The sequence below is a fragment of the Gekko japonicus genome, unplaced genomic scaffold, assembly GCF_001447785.1.
Source record: "Gekko japonicus isolate JY-2015 unplaced genomic scaffold, Gekko_japonicus_V1.1 scaffold745, whole genome shotgun sequence".
Classification (NCBI taxonomy): Eukaryota; Metazoa; Chordata; class Lepidosauria; order Squamata; family Gekkonidae; genus Gekko; species Gekko japonicus.
This window is the reverse complement of record NW_015164690.1, coordinates 285,342-310,489: the sequence shown is the minus strand read 5'-3', so window position 1 is coordinate 310,489 and position 25,148 is coordinate 285,342. Positions and strand designations below refer to the sequence as shown.

General features: G+C 53.5%; 1 protein-coding gene across 3 annotated transcripts in view; it reads left to right on the top strand.

The window, feature by feature from the left end:
• Positions 1 to 598: 598 nt before the first annotated feature.
• Positions 599 to 25,148, top strand: part of CIC (capicua transcriptional repressor) — a 37,089-nt gene continuing 12,539 nt past the window's right edge. For 2 of the 3 annotated variants that reach the window (XM_015409410.1, XM_015409409.1), the window contains exons 1-11: positions 599 to 884; positions 4,126 to 4,275; positions 4,687 to 4,903; positions 6,986 to 7,115; positions 7,302 to 7,484; positions 8,707 to 8,866; positions 8,966 to 9,156; positions 10,005 to 10,224; positions 17,877 to 17,977; positions 20,649 to 21,921; positions 24,829 to 25,049. In XM_015409410.1, coding sequence (XP_015264896.1) covers positions 818 to 884; positions 4,126 to 4,275; positions 4,687 to 4,903; positions 6,986 to 7,115; positions 7,302 to 7,484; positions 8,707 to 8,866; positions 8,966 to 9,156; positions 10,005 to 10,224; positions 17,877 to 17,977; positions 20,649 to 21,921; positions 24,829 to 25,049 — 2,913 coding nt within the window. In that variant the 5' untranslated portion in view covers positions 599 to 817. Of the gene's footprint in view, positions 885 to 4,125; positions 4,276 to 4,686; positions 4,904 to 6,985; positions 7,116 to 7,298; positions 7,485 to 8,706; positions 8,867 to 8,965; positions 9,157 to 10,004; positions 10,225 to 17,876; positions 17,978 to 20,648; positions 21,922 to 24,828; positions 25,050 to 25,148 lie in introns of all 3 variants that reach the window. The other variant, XM_015409408.1, reaches the window with a different exon arrangement.

The window sequence follows — 25,148 nt, the reverse complement described above, 5'->3', positions numbered from 1 at the left end:
CTCTTCCATGCGCGCTCGCCGCTGGCGGACCAGGGAAGCTGTTCCTCTCCCCCCCCCCTTGGAAGACCCTCCCCTTTTCTCCCTCCCCAGCTGCAGCTGGATACCCAGGCGGGGTGCTGGACAGCTCTCCCCCCACCCCCTTTCCTCTCTCTCATTTCTCTTGCCTACTTCGCTCAGGCCACTCTTGCGCCGCCGCTGCTGCTGCTCACCCACGCACCTCGGGGGGGTCTGTGCATTGGGCGAGGGGGGTCTTGCAACCTAGAGCCATGCGCCTGGCCTTCCCCTTTGCATGCACGCCCGGCCCCTCCGCCTCCCACCGCTCCCCCCCACCCCTAAAGATGCTTTTCTAACTTGCCTCTCTTCTACTTGCTGCCGGAGTGACGCTCCCCCCTGTGGGGAGGACCAGAACGGGGCCCACCCAGGCCAACACCCACCCAGTGGCCAAAACCACCGGGCCATCAGGAGGTCCAGCAGTGGGACCAGGACACTAGAAGCCCCCACAGTGGTCTCCCCCCCCCGTCCCCCCCACCCCACCCCGTCCCTCCTGTTGCTTCGCACGTGGTGGCTTGTTTGACATCCAGCTGTGGTGGTCTCCCTCGTATGGCGTCCCCTGGCCTGACCCCAAGGGGGGAATCATCTCGCTGACCTGCCTGCCTGCCTGCACCTGAAACTCCTCTGTTGGGAGACCCATCTCCACTCCTCGCCCCCCCCCAGAGGGGGAGGAGAAAGGAGAGCATGTTCTCCACGCGGGACCTCTGAGAAGACATCCAGAAGTGGTCCACCCTGTCGTCAAGACAACGGCTCGCCGCTCTTCGGGATGTTCTCCATGGAAAGACCCCCGGCTGCGTTGCCCTCCCTGCCACACAGGGGGCTAGGAATGTTCGGTCAGTGGACTGGGTTGCCGAGTGTGTTCACGGTAGTAACTCTGAAAGGTGTGGGTGTATGTAGACGTGAGTGGGACGCACGTGTCCTCACCTGGCGTGATTTTGGAGGATGCGGCAGGAGTTTGGTGGCCTCTCAACTCTCCTGTGTCGTGACTTTGGAGGAGTCTGTTGTTCCACGCTGTGCCGATTTGCTGGGCTTTGCATTCTGTGTGGCTGAAAGGGGAAGGAGGGAGTGGAGCGTCTTGGAGTTTCCACGCTCCACAGCAGTCCGCTTGGGACCTCTTAGATTTTTAGGAGGCAGGTTGGCCCGAAGGAGGTGCTTCAGCGCAGCCTTCCCCCTTCTCTCTGGGCAGCCCTGCTTTAAGACAAAGAGCAAGTGTTGGGTCTGAGACTGACACTTTTTTATTGGCTGGGAATCTATGTCTTCAACTGCAGCCTGAGACTACAAACTTAGCAGGTGAAGTTCTTGGCGCCGTGATGGGCAGCTGCTAGATTTCTGGGTGTTGGGGATTCTGCCGAAGACTTGGGAGCAGAATCGATTTTTTAGAAACGGGGTTGGTCGCACCAATAGGGCGGGTACTTGGGCACGTTGTATTTTACCAAAAGCCCTTCTCTTGTGGCCACCACCTTGACATTCGCTCTTTGTTTGGCAGATGCCCGAATGATCGAAGCGAGCGTGTTCTATGTGGCGTGTATAGAAGAGGTGGCTGGTGAAAGATACCTGGCAGTGGCAGTTTGTTGTACAAAATTTACATAGAACTCTTGGTTTTGCACAAAGAAAAAGATGAGCTCTTAGAGCCTGCATTTTGGCCAACCCCGTTCAATTTGTTTATCATCTTGTTCAGAAACGGTGCTGAAGCTGCAGAGGGCGACAGACCCAAGGCCGCTTGGTCAGTCCTTAGCAGAGATGTTAGCTTGAGCTCAGAAGTTCTGCTTCCAAATCTTTTTCCTTGCTCATTTGCATGTTTGATAGCCGGCACAGGATGCCACGACTCTTGGGTTCGGTCTTGGACTCATTGTGCCAGCTTCCGGCTGGGCCCTAGTCCCCCCCCCCGCAGTGTGTCTGTGCTTTCTTTTTGTCACATGCCTTGTGTCGTTTTGCTTTGCTGATGGTGGGCTTTAACTTTGGAAAGCCAATCTGTAATTTTTTGTTTGGAGCGTGCAACCTCCGAGTTCTAGTGTTTCTCGCTAGTGCAGACTACAGCGTGTGTGTGTGTGGGTGGGGGGGGGGTCCTTGATGTTTCATGCCCTTGCTTTAGCTATCCCCCTTTCCTTCCCATCCTCTCCGCCTCCCCCTCTCAGGGATGTGGTCACCAGCCGGAGAACAGGAAGCCACTGAGCCAGCGCTTCCCGGCAGAGCTCTGACCAAGATGCACTCAGGGCTTTTAATAATTGAGTTAACTTTGGGGGGGGGGAGCGACTGATCATCCGGGAGTGCAAAGGGAGGGGAGAGGAGTGAAGGGAAAGGGGCGTTCTGTCCAAAGGGAGGTAAGTGTTCGTTTGGGAGTGGGCTTCTTCTTGGAAGAAGCAAAGACACACACCCCACCCACCCACACAATGGATCTTTTCTTTTTACGATCTTAATACCTCGCTTTTCAAACAAGTGGATGAACCGGCCTCCGTGACGCAATCTACAATAAAATACAGCCAAAGAAGCCATTGCAGCCCTGTCTTGAAAAAGAATGATAAACGGCAGCTCTACATGCTGTTTACGTTGCTGTTGTACTGAGTGTCCGAGGACACGTACGTTACGGGGAGCAGTGACTTCACGTGGGAGGACAGACATGTGAGCTACGTCTCCCCCCCCCCTCCACGCACACTGTTAAGTTGGTTGCAAGTTTCACGCTCTATGCGGAACCTAGCGAGGATCCTCTGCGTCCAAAGCTGGTTAAGGGTGTATTTTTCTTCCCGTTTGTTAACTCGGCCGTGCCGGCTAGCGAGCGGTCGGGCGAAAGTGAAGGTTTTATTGTTGATCTGCAGTGGGGAGTCCAGTGCTGCTGAGCTGAAGGAGCCCACAGTGCCTTGCATGTGAGTCTGGATGTGCGTTAACTGGCCTCCTGATGGCGCCACACAATTGGCGATCTCTCGCGATAGTGCAGTTTGTTCCTCCTTTATTTATTTATTCATTTGATTTGTACCCCACCCTCCTCCTCGCCTTGTTGCCGCCTTTAAGCTTCTGTGGGTACCACGGGTTGAAGTCGCCGGTGCTGTAGAAGGGGCGAAATACCTGCATTTGGGCTTGCTGGGGCTAGGCGTTAGAGCAAAGTTTGAGTCCGGTGGCGCCTTTAAGACCGACAAAGTTTTGTTCAAAGTATTAAGCTTTTGTGCGCGCGCACGTTTCTTCAGGCATCGTACATCTGATATGGCGTGGGGAGGGGGTGGTCACAACTAGACGGTACAGGTGTTTTGTCGGCTGCCTGTGTCAGGTGGGCACTGTGCGTTTTTCCTGGATACCCTGAGGAGGAATTTATGCTTAGTGGGGGGGGGGGGGGGACGGGAGAGCGAGAGTGTTTTTTTTTTGGGGCACAGGAAGTAACGGTTTCTTTGCCTTCTTTCACGTAAGAGGTAAATTATTTTTAAGCAGTGCCTTGACGTGGGCTCCTCTCCCAATTCACAGAGGACTTTCAGAGGGGCAGCACTGCCTGCCGCCTTGTGTGTGTGTGTAAGGGGTGTGTGTGTTAGTATACCCTTCTTTCCTGTGCAGGCTGAACTCCTGGGGATGCTCCCAGGCGCCCTGGCTGGGACGGAGCCAAGGAGCTTGGCTGCCCTCAGCAAGCGTGGGAGTCTGAGCGAGCTGGGCCCCTCAGCGCCCCCCCCTTTCCCCTCCTGCAGCTGTAAAATTCCTTTGCCTGGCTTCCAGCTGGGAAGGGTGGGGGAGGCCAGGGTTGCTTCCTGGCAGATGGAGGAGAAAATTTCCCTGCTGCCCCCCCCTCCCCCACTGCCGCCCCTCCCCAGGGACCGGAGCGACAGATTGTGACTGGAGAGGAAAGTAACAACAACAACAACAAAACCCCAACCTCTCCTGTGAAGGGAACTATAGCGTTCAGAAGAAGAGGAGCGAATGTGTGTGTGTGAGAGAGAGAGAAAAAAAGAAACCTGGGATGATTCACCAATAATGGATCCCTGGAGTCCAGATCCTCGGTCTGTCCTCCCGCTCCTGTATTGAATCCCGCTCCACTCCTTTCACTTGTTAGTCTAAGTCAGCTGCCTGACTCCTTTTGTTTCTTTTCCCTCTTTCTAGTTTGGACAAATGTGGAGCCACGGTCTGTGGCTGTGTTCCCGTGGCACTCCCTGGTCCCCTTTCTGGCTCCCAGCCAACCGGATTCCTCCGTGCAGCCCAGCGAAGGCCAGCAGCCTGTCAGTCACCCCTCCACGTCCAATCAGAACAAAGGTGAGGGTCTGTGTGTAACAGGGTGTGGTGTGCCTGCAGGCAATTCCCACCAGGGTGTCCCGTTAGGAAATGAGCCCACTGAGTAGGTCAACAGATGCACGGGACCACGTGAATCCGCCTTATACTGAATCAGGCCACTGGTTCATCAAGGTCAGACTTGTCTACTCAGACTGGCCGTGGCTCTCCAGCTTCTCAGGCGGAGGTCTTTCACATCACCTACTGCCAGATCCTTCTAACTGGATGTATTGAATCTGGGACCTTCTGCATGCCAAGCAGATGCTCTGCTACTGAGCCGTGGCCCCTCCTCCCCAGCGTGGGACTCCTCAGCATGAGACACGCATGTGTTTGCACGTATGTCCCCCTTCTTCTCCCGCTGGTCCGCTGTCATTCATTTAATGTGTGCTTTCCCAGAGCCTCCAGAATCGGCCGCAGTGGCTCATGAGCTTCCCGGTGCGTCCTCGGGGGCTGAGATGGGAAGGCCAAACACCTTGCACCCCGACAGCCCGGCCCCAGCTCCCCAACCATTGACAGTGACACCGGGAGGGGGTAGTGGGCCCTCACAGCACGACGATGACGTCCCCGGGCACCCACGTCTGGACAGCGAGACGGAGAGCGACCACGATGACGCGTAAGCACCGCCTCACATTGTCTGTCGTTCGTTTCCCGTTGTATCTGTCGGTTCTCGTTTTGCGCGCGCTCGCAGACAGACTCGTGAGGCTGCCATGGCTCCTGTTTTGCAGATGGGGAAACCGAGGCTGAGAGACAGTGACTCGCCGTGCAGTGAGTCCGTGGCAGAGTCGGGGCTGCCATTTCACACTGACTCACACCTGAGTAGTTTGGTGGTGGGACCTTTGGTGCGAGGCTGGGGAGTACACGGGTGGGGTGCGCGTCGTGGAGGAGTTTAATGGGCAGTAGCTGGGGGAGAACCTGGGGCTGGGGGAGAAGGTGGCAGTAGTTTGCTGCTCGGGTCGGATCAAGGGGCTGGTACGTGGTGCATGCCCTGGTTACATCTAGGCAGGGGTCATTTCGTAGAAAAAGTGGCGCAGGAGCTCATTAGCACAACTAATTAGTATAACTCATTTGCATATGCCACACACCCCTGACTTCACTGGGAGTGTTTCAGAAGGCAACACCCACCACTCAGGCTCCATTGGACTGTTTTGGATTGCTAGCTATTGGGGGGGAGGGACGTGCAGATCTGTCCTCGCAGAGGAGGGAGAGCTTCTACCTGAATAAAACTTGGTCTTAAAGGTGCCACTGGACTGTTTTGGACTGGGGGACCAGGGGGAGCTCTGCAGCTTACCTGGTTGCTTCTTGCTCTGACTGAGGGCTGCTGGGAGTAGGGGGTGGAGCTTGTTGCCTGTGCCCGCCCCCTGGGCTCTTTACTGCAGAAGCTCACCTCCTGTGCGCTCCTGCGGGAAATGACCCCTGCATCTGGGTAAGATTGCTGCAACAGGCTTTACATGGGTCTGCCCTTGAGAAATATTCAGAAACTTCAGGTGGTCAGTGTTCCCTTTGAATCCCCCCCCCCCCTACTGAGTGGAGCCATTCACATCCTGAGCAGAATATATCTGCTGTAAGCCCAAAGCCAGGATTTTGTGGCTTGTGGGGCAAAAATTGTGCTCCTCTCCCTTCCTTCCTGCAAGATTTAAAGGGCCCTCCAGCTGATCAGCGGGCCACGTGCTCCCCACCAATCAGCTGAAGGGCCCTTTAAATCTTGCAGGAGGGGATGGAGACGGAGGCGTGCCACCCCCCCTGCTTCTTCTCAGAAGCATTGAAAGGATCCCTTTAAACGCCTCTGGGAAGAAGGGGGGCCTTTAAGAAGCAGGGGGCCTTTAAGGAAGGGGGCTGGCCCTTTGAGGAAGGTGGCAGAGCCCCCCCCCCCCCGTGGCCCTACTGCAGCTACAGGTCAGGGGCAGTGCAAAATCCTGTGTGGTTCTGGATTGCTGCTGAGCGAGGCGTCCCGTGTTAATGAGTGGCCGCTCACGCACATAGCTTAGAGGGAGCGCTGGTGGCACAGAATGCCGCAATCAGATTATGAACTGGAGTGTGTTGTAGGGACCATATTAGTCCAGTCTTGGCCCGTCTTCTAGTTTTTGTCTGGGCCCCATTCAAGGTGCTGGGACTGATGTTTAAAGCCAACGTACCTTAAGGACCGTGTTCTCCTGTGTGAACGTTCTCATTCGCTCTGGTTGTCGTGGGAAGCCTGGCTTCAGTTGCCCCCTTCCATATGACGTGAGGCGGAGGGCAACCCAAGACAGGACTTTCTTGGTTGTGGCTCCCAAACTGTGGAAATTCCTCCCCCAGGAGATTCATCTGTCTCCTTCTATCGGTGTCTTCCACCAGCGGGTGAAGAGTTTTTTGTTTGTTTGGCATTACCCCGATAACCATTATTGGCCCTCCTCTCCAGTTCTGTTGTTGTTTGTTCATGCGTTTTTATGGGATGGTTTTATGTTTCTGTTTGGATTATCTTATGATTTTAAATGTTTCTAATTGTTCGAAAGCTTTCCTGTCCGCCTTCTTGGAGACCCTGATTGGGCAGAGGCAGTATAAAAATACTTTAAATAAATAAATCAATAAATAAAATAGGTAAAGGGGGGAAAACCCAGCAACTCTGGGAGCAATTGGACGATGCGAGGACTCTCAGAGCTGTTGGGAACTGGCTAGCTGAAGGTGATCCAACCCCCCCCCCCCGCAATCTACTCTGTAGGTTCCTGTCTGTCGTATCTCCTGAAGTCCAACTCCCTCTGCCGCCTGGGAAGCGTCGTACCCAGTCGTTAAGCGCCCTGCCCAAGGAGCGGGATTCCTCCTCCGAGAAGGACGGGCGCAGTCCTAATAAGGTAGGTGCCGTTCTTTTTTCTGCCACCACCCTAATGTTCCGGGACCATTTGCCTTCCCCTTTATGGACCCTCCCTGCCAGACTGTGCGTCGCTCACGCCGATGGTCTGTCTCCCGGAGAAGGGCCAAGATCGGTCACGGCCTTGGCGTCATCAGCACACACCCACCCACCCTTTTTTCTCTAGCAGAGAGAGAAGGACCATATCCGGCGGCCCATGAATGCTTTCATGATCTTCAGCAAGAGGCATCGGGCTCTGGTGCATCAGCGGCATCCGAACCAGGACAATCGGACGGTCAGCAAGATCTTGGGAGAGTGGTGGTACGCGCTGGGGCCCAAGGAGAAGCAGAAATACCACGACCTGGCCTTCCAGGTACAGTCCCTCCTGGACGTTCCAGGCCCCAGGACCACCAAATTGGCAATGACCAGGGCTAGGGCGTTTTCGGTGGCGGCTCCTATCTGGTGGAATGAGCTCCCAGGGGTGATCCGGGCTCGGCGGGACTTAGTACAGTTCCGCAGGGCCTGTAAGACGGAGCTCTTCCGCCAGGCTTTCGAATAGGAGCCGCCACCATCATTGTTCCACCACCAGTGTTCCACCAACGCCCTATGACTTCCGCATGTTGCTACCGCCGGCGCAGGCATCATTGGAGGGAACGGGACGTGTTTAGGGGACGGCAGGGCCGTGGGATTCGCATTGCTGTGGTTGTCTAGCTACGCCACGGAGAACACCATCTTGGTTTTTAAAATCTTAAAATTCTTAGTATCTGGAATTGAACAGAGGAGCACTGGAATTGTTTTATGATGTTTGTTTAATTGTGTTTTAACTGTTTATTGTATTTTAACATTTCATATTGTTCATTGTTATATTACCTGGCATTATGCCCTGTTAGCCGCCCTGAGCCTTCGGGGAGGGCGGGGTAGAAATCCAAATAAATAAATAAATAAATTTAAGTCTCTGGGAGACCGAATTAACTTTGGGAGTGCCGTTGCCTGCTTTAGTGTGCCGGATGCCGTCCGCATGAGCAGACAGCGTGCTTGCAGGCAAGGCACGATAACAAACCCAGGGCCGTAATGTGGAGGCTTCACCGAATGTGCTTTTTCCTGGGGTCAGAGGCAGCGCTCCCTCTAAGCTGTTGAGTCTTGTGAGCAAAAATTCCACTTTGTGAGCTACCGGCATTAAAGTTGTGAGCGAGCGATTTGGCTACTGCATCGATTAGTTTGCTCTGGAACCGTCCTTCCTGAGCTGAGACAAAAATCTGTGAGCCGGAGGCTAAGAAACCGTGAGCTAACTCAGCTTAGAGGGAACACTGGTCAGAGGTAGGGCCGCGTTGCTCTGCATAACTCCTCGTGTCCGCTTCGCGATGCTAATTAAACTGAAGCATGCACCTTTCCCCTTATTTGTGTAATGGACACAGGTTGCAGTATTTGGCTTTTGTTGGTGAAAGACTTACGTTCATCTTGGCGCAGAATGTTTTAACTTTTCAGTGTGCGCGCGCCCAGCTCTGGGGGAGGCCGTTCCCAGTTCGCCCAGCAATCGCTCTCTCTTTTTCCCCCCTCCCTGCCTCTCTTTCTCCCTCGCCTCCTTCGCATCCCAGGTGAAGGAAGCCCACTTCAAAGCACACCCCGACTGGAAGTGGTGTAACAAAGACAGGAAGAAGTCCAGCTCCGACGCGAAGCCCGTGGGTCCGGGGGGATGCACCAAGGAGATGCGAGAGCGCAGCATGTCCGAGACGGGCACCGCTGCCGTGCCGGGAGGTGAGCGCCCTCCTCGTTGCTCGGTTATCTCTTAGAAAGGCCTCCTCCGTTTTTCTCTTACCTCTCTCTTTCTCTCTGTCTCTCCCCCCTTCCTCACAGGCCCTTCGGAGATGCAGGCGCTGCTGGGACCGGAGGGCAAAGTGGGGGTCATGGGAGCTGGGCATGGCCACGGGGAACGGATCCTGCCCATGTCGGGGCCCGGCGCTCAGCGGCCACGGGCCTTCTCCCACAGCGGGGTGCACGGGCTGGAGAGTGACCGCGACAGCCAGGTGCTGCAGGAGCTCACTCAGGTATTTGTTTGTTTTATTTATTTATTTAAACATTTCTATCCCCCCATTCCCTGGCGGTTCAAGGCAGCTCGCGATGATATTTTTAAAAAGTTTTAAATTAAAACAAAAAAATAAAACAGCAGAGCCCCAAATGTCCCCCCCACACACACCCTGCCTTAAACCGTGCCCGCCAATTCGCACTCCCTCGAAAGCCTTGGCGAACGGGCAGTTCTTGCAGCGCCTCCTGGAGATCTCCAAGGAGGGGAGGCCCCTACCCCCCTCCCCTCTTCAGGGAGACCATTCCACGGAGCCGGAGTCACAATGGAAAAGGCCCTGGCTGTGGTCAAGGCAAGACGGGCCACCCCGAGTGGTGGGTTAGCCAACAGATGGCTGCCCGATAACCCTAATTAGTACACAGGGACACGTGGAAGGAGAACCGTCCTTCAAATATGTCAGCAAGTGGGCTTCTGGGAGCAAGGACAGGCCCAGAGGGTTCGAGAGGGGCAGGCTCTGAACACGTTTGGAATCTGGGGAATGGGGGTTGGCGTGGAGGCCTCTTTATGCCAGTGAAGAAGGGATTCCTGCTTGCTGCAGACCCCGTTTCTGCCAGGTTCATGTGGGGAGCATAGGAGAAAAGGCAAAGCCAGAGTGTCTCATGCCGGTCAGCACGTCTGTCCTGGAAGCTTTAAAAAGGCGAGACAGTAACCCTGAGACTCAGTCGGAGCTGCTGGTTTTGAAGGGGGCCGCCTTTGCCACATAAGCCGTTTCCCACTGTAATTCCCTCGCTCGGCCAGAGATGGGAAAGCAGACGGTGTCAGCCGGGGTGTTCCTGCCTGATGGCCTAAGGAGTAACTTGTGTTCCATTCCAGATGTGCTCAGGGCCGTCTCCGTATGTCAGCGGGAAGGGGCAGTACGGGGGGCTGGGCCCCTCGGGGTCCCCCTTTGCCACGCCGGGCGAAGGGCCCCGCCCTTCCCTGCTCCCACACCCCTCCCGCGCCTCCCGATCTCAGCGCACTACCAGTGAGGACATGACCAGCGACGAAGAGCGCATGGTGATTTGCGAAGAGGAGGGCGACGACGACGTAATCGGTAAGGAGACGCCAACCCTGCCTTCGAAAGCACTCGGGGATAATGCAGCTTATCCACAAACACGACTGGGAGTGTTAGCCTTTCCTGCCAGCGATATGGCCTCGCGCTTCCAAACTGTGGGCTTCCTTATCCCTACGAGTGTCTGTTTGCTAGAAGATGAGAGTAGATAAAGCACTTTTGAGGAGTGTTCCATTTAACCATCGTCCGAGGTGCTAGGACACATGAACACATTGCACTGCCTTATACAGAATCAGACCCTTATTCCATCGAGGTCACTCTTGTCTACTCAGACTGACAGCAACGCTCCAGGTCCTCAGGCAGAGGTCTTCCCCATCACCTCCTGCCTGGTCCTTTCAACTGGAGATGCCGGGGAGTGAACCTGGGACCTTCTGCATGCAAGGCAGATACTCCTCACTTAGAAATGAACACATGAAGCCGCCTTATACTTAATCAGACCACTGATCTATTATAGTCAGTATTGTCTACTCAGACTGACAGCAACGCTCCAGGTCCTCAGGCAGAGGTCTTCCCCATCCCCTCCTGCCTGGTCCTTTCAACTGGAGATGCCGGGGAGTGAACCTGGGACCTTCTGCATGCAAGGCAGATACTCCTCACTTAGAAATGAACACATGAAGCCGCCTTATACTTAATCAGACCACTGATCTATTATAGTCAGTATTGTCTACTCAGACTGACAGCAACGCTCCAGGTCCTCAGGCAGAGGTCTTCCCCATCCCCTCCTGCCTGGTCCTTTCAACTGGAGATGCCGGGGAGTGAACCTGGGACCTTCTGCATGCAAGGCAGATACTCCTCACTTAGAAATGAACACATGAAGCCGCCTTATACTTAATCAGACCACTGATCTATTATAGTCAGTATTGTCTACTCAGACTGGCAGCCGCTCTCCAAGGTCTCAGGCAGAGGTCCTTCACATCGCCGGCTGCCAGATCCTTTTAGCTGGAGATGCCGGGGATTGAACCTGGGACCTTCTGCATGCCAAGCAGAAGCTCTGCCACTGAGCCACGGTCCCTCCCCTGAATGCAGAATTTGGATTGCCTCAAACACTTCCATTTATTATTTGAAGTTGGACTGTTCTTGTTTCATGACAAGGCCTGTGCAGTACTTGAATGCTTTCTGAACTGTAGCTTGGTTACCTGGCTGTTTTTTCCTTGTGAACAAAAGGTCACTCAGTTTTGGGTTAAGTCCTGCCTCCAGGGACCAAGCTGGCCAGGGATAAAAGCTACTTCCTGAGGCATTTGGGCCTCCGCCCCTGCGTATCTCTCGTGTTCTCGCTAAATAAATTGTGTAACTGGCGTATTTTATTAGATCTCATAAAACATAATCAATTGAGGGAGGGCAAATTTTTATATAGAGTTCTTCAGGGGCGGGGAACAGAAGTTGTTGATCGGCTGGCCCTCCAACCCGTTTCCAACCCATTCCATGTCAGATGGTTAGGGAAAGGTTGGGAGAGAGCACAGCTAGGCTGTCCCCAGGTGCCCTGCTGAATGAAAGATGGAAATCAAGGTATCTAATAAATATAGTGTGTCTGTGCTGCATATTGGGGTCATCCCAGTTTATCTCCAGTGAAGGATGGGCATGGTGTGCCCTAGGAGAGTGATGAGTTATCCTCCAACAGAGCTTCCTGTTAAATGAGGTTTGCATGCATGGTAAAGTCAGATTACCAGATTCTGTTGCTGGAGAAGCTCTTGTGTGTGGCTTGGCTCATTTACTGGAGTCCTCTTCAACTAAACTGTCGTCTCTGATAAACACATCGCTATAGCGCCGTCACTTTCTGCCGGTGACAAGCCTGTGCACACACAGGTAAGGTGGAAGAGAACTGGAGGATGTGTCTGTGGTGTTTGTCCGCAGCGCTTCTCTGAGTCTGGAGTTGACCTTTCCCGGCTTACCATACTTAACCCATTCCTCTAGCCTTACGTGCTGACCAGGAAAGCATCGGCAGTGGCTTTAGCATCCTGAGAATAGCAGCGTTTCTAGGATTGGCAAACGAGGAAACGTGAGCAATGGCCAGAGAGCTCAGTGCAAGCTTAGAGAGTGGGAAAAGATGGCTGGATTTCAAGAAAAGAACGGGTTTCTCATTTCTTTCCTCGCTCCTTTTTTCTTTTTCAGTGCCCGACTGCCAGAGGCAGGATAAAAATAAGCAAATGTATATGTAGAACTGATGCTAGCTGCAGAATTATATTAGGTTATTATTTTTTTTTCCGTTTGGTGTCGCTCCGCCGGCAGTTGGGAGACTTTAATTGATAAGAATCCCCCCCCCCCCCAGCCCATCTTGGCTCGCAGTGCCAAGTTACGCTTGTTCCCTGGAAGCTAAACAAATCCCGGGCAAACTGTGCACATTTTATTATGCCTAATAAATGAATGGAATTTCCTTTTCTAGGCACAGGCTCGGTTTAGCAGCAGTGGGAAGAAGCAACATCTTTTTTTCCAGTGGGAGATGGGAGTTGAGCGATGTCCATTCTGAGCATTAAGCTGGGTGGGGGTGGGGAGGAGAATGCTGCTCACGAACTATTGGCAGGCCACGAGGTAGAGGCGAGGGGAGCGGGGATCTAGGGCTCTCAGAGTGGGGGGGGGGGGGGGGGGGGGGGGTGGCTAAGGAAAGCAGAAAAGCCTCTCGCCCGTGCCCGTGGTATTTTTAGAGCTTTTGAGGTTTTCAGGAATGTCATGTGAGGTCCCATGCTCCTATTTTTTGCCATCAAGTCGCAGCAGACTTACGGTGACCAGTGTCCCCTCTAAGCTGAGTTAGTGTGAGCCAGCTCACATTTTGAGCCTCTGGCTCACACATTTTTGTCTCCGCTCAGGAAGGGATGGCTCCAGAGCAAACTAATTTATGCAGCAGCCGAATCGCTCGCTCACAACTTTAATGCTAGTAGCTCACAAAGTAGAATTTTTGCTCACAAGACTCCACAGCTTAGAGGGAACATTGACAGGTTTTCAAGGCGAGAGACTTTCAGAGGGGGTCTGCCGTGGCCTGCCTCTGCCTAGCGACCCTGAACAGCCTTGGTCTCCCATCCAAACACTGACCAGGGCAGACCCTGCTTAGCTTCTGAGATCTGACAAGATCAGGCTGGCCTGGGCCATCCAGGTCGGGTCCCACACTCTGTATGCTGCTTTTACTTATCCGAAACAAATACGTAGCGATTTCTTTTCTACATTAGTGGTCTTTGATCTATAGGTTAGAGTCCTCAGGTGGGTCATGGAGTTCCTATAGGACTGCCTCCCCCCCCCCCGCCTCTTGTAAGGACCTGATGTCCTGTGCTCGTGTAGTGGGTAGGGAGCCAAGGGCACGATGCCTCCAGCCTGCCCTGGCACGTACCGAAACGGCCCGTAGGACAGCAAGGTAAGGTGGCTCGGCAATCGAGAGGATTCTCTTTAGCGCAGGCAGGTTCAGAGACCGGGTCTTCGCAGAAGTTCTCCCACCTTCTTATCCTGGCCCGTGTCCTCTGCCCCCCACCCTTATTCTTCCAGTGCTGCACACAGGGCTATTTTTGGGCAGGAGCACACAGGAACGGAGTTCCGGCTGGCTCCCAAGTTGGCCACGCCCAGCAGGGACTCATTAGCATAATAGGCCACACACCACAGCCGAAACTCATTAGGACTGGCTACATTAGGGGTGTGTGGCCTAACATGCAAAGGAGTTCCTGCTACAAAAAAGGCCCTGGGTTTTGACAACAAACAAGGTAAACAGAATAAGAAGCAAAAGGTGGGTGTGGCTGGATAACCACACTTCTGATAACATGAGGGTGCGGTCTAATGTGCCAATGAGTTGTGCTGTCAGGGGTGTGTCCCAATATGCTAATGGGTTTCTGCTTCTGGGTGTGGCCTATTATGCTAATGAGTTCCTGCTGGACTTTTTCTACAAAAAGAGCCCTGGCTGCACATATGTTTTCTTGCTGAAGTCACAACTCCGCCCCTTCCTGTCATTTAATGATTTATCTAAGTTATTTATACACTTTTCCCATTAGGATTCAAGGCGGATTACCTAGCATAGGTCAGCAGGGTGGGATGTCCAGCAAACAATAGAAATTGGTCCAGGGCCATGGTTCCCTCTAAGCTGAGTTAGTGTGAGCTGGCTCACAGTTTCTTAGCCCCCGGCTCACACATGTCTTAGCTCAGGAAGGGTGGCTCCAGAGCACACTCATTTACGTGGTAGCCAAATCGCTCGCTCACAACTTTAATGCCTGCAGGAAGGGTGGCTCTAGAGCACACTAATTTATGTGGTAGCCAAATTGCTTGCTCACAACTTTAATGCCTGCAGGAAGGATGGCTCCAGAGCACACTTATTTACGTGGTAGCCAAATCGCTCGCTCACAACTTTAATGCCTGCAGGAAGGATGGCTCCAGAGCGCACTCATTTATGTGGTAGCCAAATTGCTCGCTCACAACTTTAATGCCTGCAGGAAGGATGGCTCCAGAGCACACTTATTTACGTGGTAGCCAAATCGCTCGCTCACAACTTTAATGCCTGCAGGAAGAGTGGCTCCAGAGCACACTAATTTATGTGGTAGCCAAATAGCTCGCTCACAACTTTAATGCCAGTAGCTCACAAAGTAGAACTTTTGCTCACAGGACTCCACAGCTCAGAGGGAGCATTGGCCGGGGCTACAGGAATCCGAAAGCAAAACGGAAATCTCAAACAGAGGTGACACAAAGCATGAGCTCATAAACATGATACGTTAAGCGATGTAGAAACTACCTCGTCTGGAGCACGCTTGCAGGGATAGGTAGCAATACAATCATATTGTGCTGGCAAGGCGGGATACAAATTGAAAGTAATAAGTAATAAATAAATATAGGCCAGTCGTTCCCAGCCTTTTTGGTCTGGTGACCCACAAGTACAAGTAACCCAATCCAGGGCCAGCCTGAGGGTTTTTTTGGCCACCCGGGGCGAACTGTGACCTTGTCACCCATCTGGTCCAGCACTGCACTTTGTACAGTGGCCAGCAACATTGCGCGAAGGGTGCAACTGCCCCCAAGCAAGTGGCATCCCGTTTCCCCCTCTTTCCAGCTGCTACCCTAGTTACTAATTGCTGGGCAGATTTCCCCCACTCAATATCGTGGAGGGCAGCGGAAGGCAAGAATATGAGATGTTGATTAAGAGGACGAGGAGAGAAAGGATGACGCCAAGGGTGCGAACAGCCATTAGGGAGGGCTGGCCCACGACCCACTTCCAGAGGTTTCACACCCCACTTCTGGGTCCCAAACCACAGGCTGGGAAACCTTGGTATGGGCCCCTGTCCCAGTCCCTTCCCCAGTGCCGTTTCTGAACCTTTGTTACAGTACGGGCCCCGTTGCCTGTGCAAAAAAGCCCTCCTGAATAATTCTATTCTGCATTGTTTGTGGAAAGCCGGGCAAACGTGAGCCTTCCCGACCTCCTCCGGCAGGCCGTCCCCCAAGGTGGGAGCCCCAGCAGAGAACGCAGGGTCGTGATTCTGCAGCTCCGCGGGTCCTGTGTTGCCATCCTGGGTGTTCAGTGTGCGTCAGTTCCGGGTCTGAAAAGAGTAAAGGCCACCGTCCCACCCAGCATCAATAATGTGGAATGGGCGCTTGGCTTGAACCGTGCTTGTGAGCGAGCAATTTGGCTCCTGCATCAATCAGTTTCTCTGGAGCCATCCTTCCTGAGCGAAGACAAAAATGTGTGAGCCAGAGGCTAAAAAACTGTGAGCTAGATCACACTAACTCAGCTTCCTTCCGGGTCTGAAAAGGTTAAAGGCCACTGTCCCACCCAGCATCAATAACGTGGAATGGGCGCTTGGCTTGAACCGCGCATGGTGCGACTGAGGGAAACGTGTGCTTTTACGGCTGTACAGGCAGCCCGATTGGGATGGCTGTCGGTATTAAAGGGCAATAAAACCTGTATTGAAATAATACGGAATATTCACTTGGATTCGTTTAAAGGCACTAGAAACCAGATTCCTCTGATACGGGGCCAGAGGACAGGAGAAAGGACATAGATGATACTGACCTTGATGTACCAGTGGTCTGATTTAGTAGAAAGCAGCTTCACATGACACAGGTGACGTCTTTCCAATAACCACGTGTAGGGTTGGGAAACTTGTAGAGACCCACTGCCGTCTCTCACTGTGTCCCAGTTCCTACGATTGGCCGGGAGTCCACTGAGAAGCCCTCCCTGACCCCAAGCGGGCATTCTGGGGTGTGGCTTGCCAGACCCTTAACTTGATCACGCTTCGGAAGCACCATGAGGGTCGTTTTGACTGCCCAGCCCTAGACATGGGAAGCCGGTTCCGGAGAAAGAGCAGCGCGAGCGTCTTTTAATCAGCGGCGATCAGTTTGAGCAGAGCAAAATCCGCTTAACTCCACTCTTCAGAAACGGCAAAACTTCCCCCCCCTCATTGAAATGTGTAGAAGGTAGTTTGCAAAGTGGCTATCACCCCTCTATCATGCGACGGTCACCTCAAGGTTAGACTACTGTAACGCTCTCTACATGGGGCTGCCTTTGTCGCAAATTCGGAAGCTGCAACTAGTGCAGAATGCTGCAGCCAGGCTGTTGATGGATCTTCCTAGACGAGATCACATCCAGCCTGTGCTGAAAGCGCTGCACTGGTTGCCAATAGCGTACCGGGTTCGCTTCAAAGTGCTGGTTATCACCTTTAAATATATTGTCATCATGGGGGGTGGAAGAGGCCCTAGGAAGAAAACATCTGAATTCTTGAACATCTGAATAAATGTTGAAACCACTGAACGACTATGGGGAACCTCTGGACTTGGCCCATCATCTTTGGGGTTTTGAAATGAAGATCAACGAGCACTTTAAATTTAAATCTGTACTGGGATTGGTTTTAAATTGTATTATTGTTGAATTATCTTTTATTGTTGCAAGATTTCTTGCCTTGTTAGCCGCCCTGAGCCCTACGGGGGAGGGCGGGGTATAAGTCTAATAAATAAATAAATAAATAAATCCCCCCCTCTGCATGTCCTTTTCAACTGTTCTGATGACTCCCCCTCCTTGTGCCCCCCCCAATACGTGTGTGCGCTTGCACTGTTAAGAAAGTCACAGGCTGGGACTGAACGGCCAGAAGCCCCCGGAGGCAGTGTTCCCTCTAAGCTGAGTTAGTGTGAGCTAGCTCACAGTTTTTGAGCCTCTGGCTCACACCTTTTTGTCTTGGCTCAGGAAGGGAGGGCTCCAGAGCAAACTAGTTTATCCAGCAGCCAATTCGCTCGCTCACAACTTTAATGCCAGTCGCTCACAAAGTAGAATTTTTGCTCACAAGACCCCACAGCTTAGAGGGAACATTGTGGCGGAGCCAGGTTCCTCTGACGTAGGGCCAGATGCCAGGGGGGAAATTGTGGCTCTGCTATCTGCTTTGCACTGCTGTGTGTGGGTGTGTGTGTGTGTGTGTGCCCACCCCCCATTTGCTCACCTCCTTTTCTGTACCGAGGACCTGCTGCCGCCATCATCTCGAGACCTTTCAGTGAGCAGCGGCTGTCATTCTGAACATCCCCCAACCCCTGCCATATTACGCTTATGCTCACATGAAATACATTTTGCAGGTCTGCAGTAATTCGATCTCTGGGATAATAGCCTCTCTCTCTCCTCTGCAGAGTTTTTCAGGTGGGGGGATGGGGGGTGTTCCAGGGCGTCCCGCTGACTCGTGTCGCTCTGCCCCTTGCAGCCGAAGACGGGTTCAACCCGGCCGACATTGACCTGAAATGCAAGGAGCGCGTGACGGACAGTGACAGCGAGGGGTCCTTGGGGGACGAAGCGGACAACAAGGTGAGGGGGGCCCCAGAAGCCAGGGTAAAACGGGAGCAGCCCGGGTGGGTGGGGAGATGAGAGCCGTACAAGAGTGGAGAAAGAGGACACTGAAACACGGAAATAGTATGTACTGTGGTTCCTCAAGACATTCTAGGTATTCAGAGGGGATACATTTAGGACGTTTTATGAGCCACCTTTCTACTTTGGGGAACTTGGGGCGGCCGAACAATGATAAAAACATACAAAATACCACGATTTAAAATCTCAATTAGGATTTTCGGTAAATTTAAAAAAAAATTAGTCAAATGCAGTCCTAAATAAGACTGTCTTCAGCTGCCTCCTGAAGATCGGAAGCAAGAGGGCCAGGCGCAACTCCGTTGGGGAGGTTGTTCCATAGTGGTGGGGCTGTCCCCCTCTCTCGTGTGGCTACCACACAGCCCCTCTCACTGTGAACTTAATTCCTGGGCAGCGTATTCCCACTCTGTCTCGAAACTCGCTGTGTGACCTTGGGCCTCTAGCCTACCACACAAGAAAGTTGTGAAGATAGCAAAAAACGGGGGAAGGAGAACCATGTACATTGGTCTTATCCGTGAGTACCCTGGAGAAAGGTGCTGGATGAGAATATATTAGACAGAGGTCCATCTGTGGCTATTAGCCACAAGTGATGCTCTGTATTCCTGGAGCTTGGCGGCGCACAACAGTGGAAGGGCTTCTAGTGTCCTGGCCCCACTGGTGGACCTCCCAATGGCACCTGGTATTTTTGGCCACTGTGTGACAGAGTGCTGGACTGGATGGGCCATTGGCCTGATCCAACATTGGCTTCTCTTATGTCCTTATCTTCAGCTGTAGGGCAAGGCAGGGAGAGAGAGCGGTTTGGCTAAAGTTTTCACATGAGCTCCAGCAGAGATTTGAAGCAGGAGCTCACTTTTGATCCAGAACTCCACCTCTTAGCTACCGTGCTGCCTCACCCACGCTTTTGTCAAGGAGTCCCAGTGCTACAAGCAAGAACGTTGCTGATTTTTTACCATACACCTCTTTGCAAGTGGAGGTGGAAGATTAAGTAACCTAAACAAAATGAAAATTAAGTAACCTAAAGAAATGAATACAAACTGACAGTTACTGGACAAAACAGTATGACGACAGCTGCATGGGGTGTGTGTGTGATGATGGTTCAGGGTTGCCCGCCTCCAGGTGGGGCCTGGAAATCTCCCGCTTTTACTACTGATCTCCAGCTGACAGAGATCCACTCCCCTGGAGACAATGGCTGCTTTGGAGGGTGGACTCTATTGTACCACGCAGAGGCCCCTCCCCAAACCCCGCCCTGTCCTGGATCCACCCCCAAAGTCTCCAGGTATTTTCCAACCCAGACCTGGCAACCCTATGATGGTCTCTTCAAATGTATTTATTTATTTATTTAAAACATTACCTGCCTTTTTTCCCTTATGGAGATGAGGGCAGCTTAGAAACATAGATAAAACACCACAAATAAAACACATTAAAAACGTAAAGCCGAGGTTTAAAATCACTACTCGGGACTGCTAGTAGACTTAACCAAAAGCAGTCCTAAATAAAACTGCCTTCAGCTGCCTCCTGAAGATTGCCTCCAGGTGCGCCTCCCTAGAGAAGGTGTTCCATACATCGTGGGGCTGCCACCGAAAAGGCCCTCTCCTGAGTGCCTGCCAAACGAGTCTCTTTGGTGGATGAGAGAGCCAGGAGGGCCTCTTCCTGTGATCTTTTTTCCTGGGCTGGAACGTGTGGGAGAAGACCATCCTTCAGATACTCTGTTTTCAAGCCACGTGTGGCTTTGGAAGATTAAAACCCAACACCTTGAATTGGGATTTGGAGTGGATCGGTAGACTGTGTAATTGCTGTGATATTGGGGTCCCATGCTCCCAACTAGCAGGCCCCAATCAGCCACCTAGCTGCAGCATTCTGCAATCTGCACTTAGCTGTACCCAGGGCTATTTTTGGGCAGGAACGCACAGGAATGAAATTCCGGCTGGCTCCCGAGTTGGCCACACCCAGCAGGAACTCATTAGCATAATAGGCCACACCCAACAGCAGAAACTCATTAGGATTGGCTACAGTAGGGGTGTGTGGCCTAACATGCAAAGGAGTCCCTGCTACAAAAAAGGCCCTGGGTTTTGATGACAAACAAGGTAAACAGAATAAGAAGCAAAAGGTGGGTGTGGCTGGATGACCACACTTCTGGCAACACGGGGCTGCGGCCTAATATGCTAATGGACTGTGGTGTCAGGGTGTGGCCTAATATGCTAATGAGTTCCTGCTGTTGGGTGTGGCCGGTTATGCTAATGAGTTCCTGCTGGGCTTTTTCTACAAAAAAAGCCCTGGCTGTATCTTCTGGACACTCTTCAAGGGTACCCTAAAGCAAAGCACGTTGCAGTAGTCTAATAATTACTGAGAGACAGCGTGGTGTAGCAGTTTGCGTGTCGGACTAGGATCTGGGAGAAATGGGTTCGAATCCCCACCTTGCAGTGGACGTTTGCAGGTGACCTCGGGCCAGCCACACTCTCTCAGCCTAGCCCACCTCACAGGTTTGTTGTGAGCATAAAATGGAGGAGGGGAGAATTATGTAAGCCACCGTGGGTCCCCCGTTAAGGGGAGACGGTGGGGTATGAAGTAAGTTAGTAAATGTGTGGTTTCTGATTTATACATCCTCTCTTTGTAGGAGTTTGGGCGTAAGGTGTTCTCCCCAGTGATCCGCTCGGCGGCCCTGCCCCCCTCCTCTGGTGCCTTTGCCCCCTGCCGCCCGCCGCCGTCCCCTCTGGACCTAGAGCCCCCGCCATCTCATGGCCCCGAGCAGCAGCAGCCACCCCCTCCCAAGTCCTACGGCTCCTTCCAGATGACGCCCGGCACCTTCAAGAGCCAAGACCCCCGAGGCGGGCTCTCTCCTCACAACGCTCCGGTGAAGCGCCCGGAGCCCCGCTTCGACCCCGTGGCGGCCCCCTACAGGCGGAAGCGGGCGGACAGCGCCGGCGGTCCCCAGGCGGCCGCGGACTCCGGAACGCCGCTCCCCTCCGCTCCCACGCATTCGGTCATCTCTCCGCCCAGCAGCGTGCTTCAGGCTGTGGTGCTGCCCGACGCCGCCCGCCTGACCTCCGGGACGGTGCTGGTGACGGCCCCTTCCATGAGCGCCCCCAGCATGGGGGTGATCGGCTACAGCGGGGCGCCCAACCTGGTCCGCACGGCCTCCACCGTGGTCACCAACGTGGTCAAGCCGGTCAGCAGCACGCCCGTGCCCATCGCCAGCAAGCCCTTCCCACGCGGGCCAGGGGAGGGGCCGGCCTTGCTCAGCCCTCCCCCCTCCGACGGCAGCTGCAAGCCTGAAGGGGTCCCCATGAGCCGCATCGGACTCCTCTACGCCGACAAGAAGCACCCGCAGCCCTCCGCGATGCCCGGGATCCAAGCCACGTCTCCTCACTTGGTGGCCGGGCCCCTCATCGGGCAGGGCTTGGCTGCCGTGGGCAAAGCCTCCCCGAGCCAGGGCAGCGTCGTGACCAACCTCCTGGTGGGCACTCAGGGTTACGGGCAGCCGAGCGGGGCCGGAGGGGCCGGCATCCCAGTGACGGTCCTGCCGCCCGGTGCCACCATCGCCCAGCAGCCCTCGGTGCAGTTCATCACCCAGAACCCTCCTGGGCCCGGGCAGAACGGCCCGGTGCCCCTCAGCATCCTGCAGCCCCAAGGCATCCTCTCCGGGACGGCGGGGAAGGCCGGCGGCATCACCCAGGTGCAGTACATCCTGCCCACCTTGCCTCAGCACCTGCAGGTGGCCGGAGGGAAGGTGCCGGCCGGGGCGGGCGGCCCCGGAGCCGCCAGCATCCACTTCACCCTGCCCCCGGCCAACGGGAAGGTCATCACCGCCCCCCAGGCGATCCCCATCATCCAGCCTGCGCCAGGAAGCAGTAACAACAGTGTCACTGTTGTGTCTTCGGCACCCAAAGGTAGGTGCAGGCTTTTCTGGGCTCGCTTAAGATGGGGATTTTCTGCACCTCGTGGGCTGATCCTGTGTGTCTCTGGATCAGCCGCTCACACCGCCCTGTATAGTGGGAGGAGGCGGCCGTGGCTCAGTGGCAGAGCCTCCGCTTTGCATGCAGAGAGTCCCAGGTTCAATCCCCGGCGTCTCCAGTTAAAAGGACCAGACAGGAGGGGATGGGAAAGGCCTCTGCCTGAGACCCTAGACAGCAGCTGCCAGTCTTGAGTAGAGCCCCACTGCCCCTCCCTCACCGTCTCCCAGGACAGTTCCTGAGATTGGCCAGGGGAACCTTGGGATGTCCTCCCTGGTCCCAAGCAGAACATCTGAGGTGCCCACACAGGCATTCTGGGGGGCTCGCCGGACCCCTAACTTGATCACGCTTCGGAAGCACCGCGAGGGCCGTTTTGACTGCCCGGTCCTGGAGAACGAGCAGCGTGAGTGTCTTTTCAGCAGTGGCGATCAGTTTGGCAGAGCAAAATCCCTATGAGGAAAGGTTAAGGCGCTTAGGGCTCTTTAGCTTGGAGAAACGAGGACTGAGGGGTGACATGATTGAGGTTTATAAGATTATGCATGGGAAAGAGCAGGTAGAGAAAGAGGTACTTTTCTCCCTTTCTCACAATACAAGAACTCCTTGTGGGCACTCCATGAAATTGCTGAGCGGTCGGGTTAGAACGGATAAAAGGAAGTACTTCTTCACCCAAAGAGTGATTAACACTTGGAATCCACTGCCACAGGAAGTGGCGGCGGCTACAAGCATGGACGGCTTCAAAAGGGAATTAGATAAGCATATGGAGCAGAGGTCCATCAGTGGCTATTAGCCACAAGGTATAGATAGGGGCTCTGGGGCAAGTGATGCTCTGTGACATCTTGGTGCTTGGGGGGGGGGGTCAACAGTGGGAGGGCTTCTAATGTCCTGGCCCCACTGGTGGACCTCCTGATGGCACCTGGTATTTCTGGCTACTGTGTGATACAGAGTGTTGGACGGGATGGGCCTTTGGCCTGATCCAACATTGGCGTCTCTTATGTTCTTAAAATCCACTTAACTCCACGCTTCAGAAACTGCAGAACTTTATACCCCCCCCCCCCCCGGGAAATGTTTAGGAGTGTAAGGGCAGTAAGCAAAGTGGGTCTCCCCAACCCAGTCCCATCCTCCGCATGTCCTCCGCAACTGTTCCAATGACTCCCCCTCCTCTCCCTCCATCTGTGTGAGCTTGCACTCTTGTTAAGAAACACACAGGCTGGGACTGAACCGCCAGCAGCCCCCATAGGGGCCGCCATGGCACAGTGTGGGTGGGCAATTTCTCATTTTAGCGCCGGCCACGAGATCCAGCCCGTGAGGGCCGTTTATCCGGGCACCAGCGACTCTGCCGGATCTTGCTGGGTAGAAAAACCAGCCTGTAGTTTTTCCACTCCCGAGGGGGAAACGAGGATGTTCAAGTTCTAAGAGAAAATCCGTATTGTAATACTACTGCTTTCCTCGGTCTTTGCACGCGCTGTGTAACGTAGAAACTCTGGGGTCATTCTGTGCCTCTGCAGCCGGGAGGGCCGGGGCAACATGGCTGCCGCTCGCCTGATGTGGGTGGAGAAGAACAAAACAACAGTGATCTATTATGCCAAAGAAAAATATCCACAGACTTGTAAGTTCTTATTCAGTGTCCAGTTTACTTGGAGCAATTCAGACGCCATAAACACCACAACGGACCATGCCTATCTGTCTCGTTTTGTTTTCAGGCTTTATCAAAGTGGGTGGCGTTGAAATTCCTGTGTAATTAATTCATTTAGCAAGCACTCTGGCCATTTCTCATGGTAACGATCTTCAAATACGCTAGTGTGTTTCTCTTCGGCATGGCGTATCACGGTTGTTTCGTTCTCCTCCATCGCCCATCCCGTGATCTCTCTCCCTGGTTTGCACTAATCCGGTGTGGGCGGAACTGTCCTCCGAACCCCACACTACTTTTCCGGAGAAGACTGTCCCCTGATGGGGAAAGGCCGTGGCTCAGCGGGAGAGCATCTGCTTGGCGTGCATAGAGATGTGAAGGCCCGGAAAAAAACCGGGAAAATGCGGAAAAAACCCATGGAACGTTTTATTTTAACATGATGAATAAAATATTTTAAGACAAGGTGTTCAAATATTTTCCAAATCATTTCCAAAAAATATGTATGGTATCAGATTGATCTAATTTCTGTGCACTGAGGACAAGCAAGTCCTAGGTTACAAACTGAACTCTCCAATGCAAGAACAAGATGCATTTCTTCCTTTAGGAGGTGCTATTGTCAGAAGAAAATAAAAAGGTTTCAGTTTTGTTTTTGCATGTGGGTGGGTATTCTGTTTGTAATAATTGTTTGGATACACTATATTTTTAATATGCTAGTTGTGATAATTTCATGCCAAGTAAAAATGTCCATAGTCATATTTTATGTCCCTAAAGTAACAGAATGACTTTCAATCTGGAAGAGACAAAAGAAATGCTAATGTAGCATTTTTTTTCAATTTTTCCGACAATTTCCATTTCCCCCCGGGAAAAAACGGGGGGGAGAAAACGGTTTTTTTTCCGAGCTTCAAAATTTCCGGAAATTTTACATCTCTAGGCATGCAGAAGGTTGCCAGTTCGATCCCCGGCATCTCCAGTTAAACAATCCGGTAGCAGGTGACGGGAGAGACCTCTGTCTGAGGTGTGCTGCTGGGTCCGAGCAGGCACCAGTGATCTTTACGGATCAATGGCCCCGACTCAGTAAAAGTTAGCGTAAGGCATTCATTCATATGTGTTGGCTGGTGCTGGAACCAAGTGTCGCTGACCCAGGCACTCACCAGCTGACCCGATCGTTAATAGGCTGCCTTTTCTCTCTTTTTTCAATGTCTCCCTTCCGGGTGCAGTTCAGTCCGTGTCTCCAGTCCAAGCCCCGTCTCCCGGGAGTTCGGCCCACCTCAGGTCCGGGCCGGTGGTCCCCCCTGCAGGCCTACAGGTGCAAGGCAAGGTCCTGGTGCCCATGGCAACCTCCCAGGTGACCGTGCGGACCACCGCCCCCGCCCAGCTGCCTCTGGTGACCCCGCCGTTCCCCGTGCCCGTGCAGAACGGGAGCCAGCCGGCGAGTAAGGTCAGTGGAAGGGCGGGGCGGAGGGGAGGGAGGGACCGCTCCGTGGGGAAAGAGGGGAGGGGCAGATGGGCGCCACCCGGTGTAGGGTCCAGGAGATCC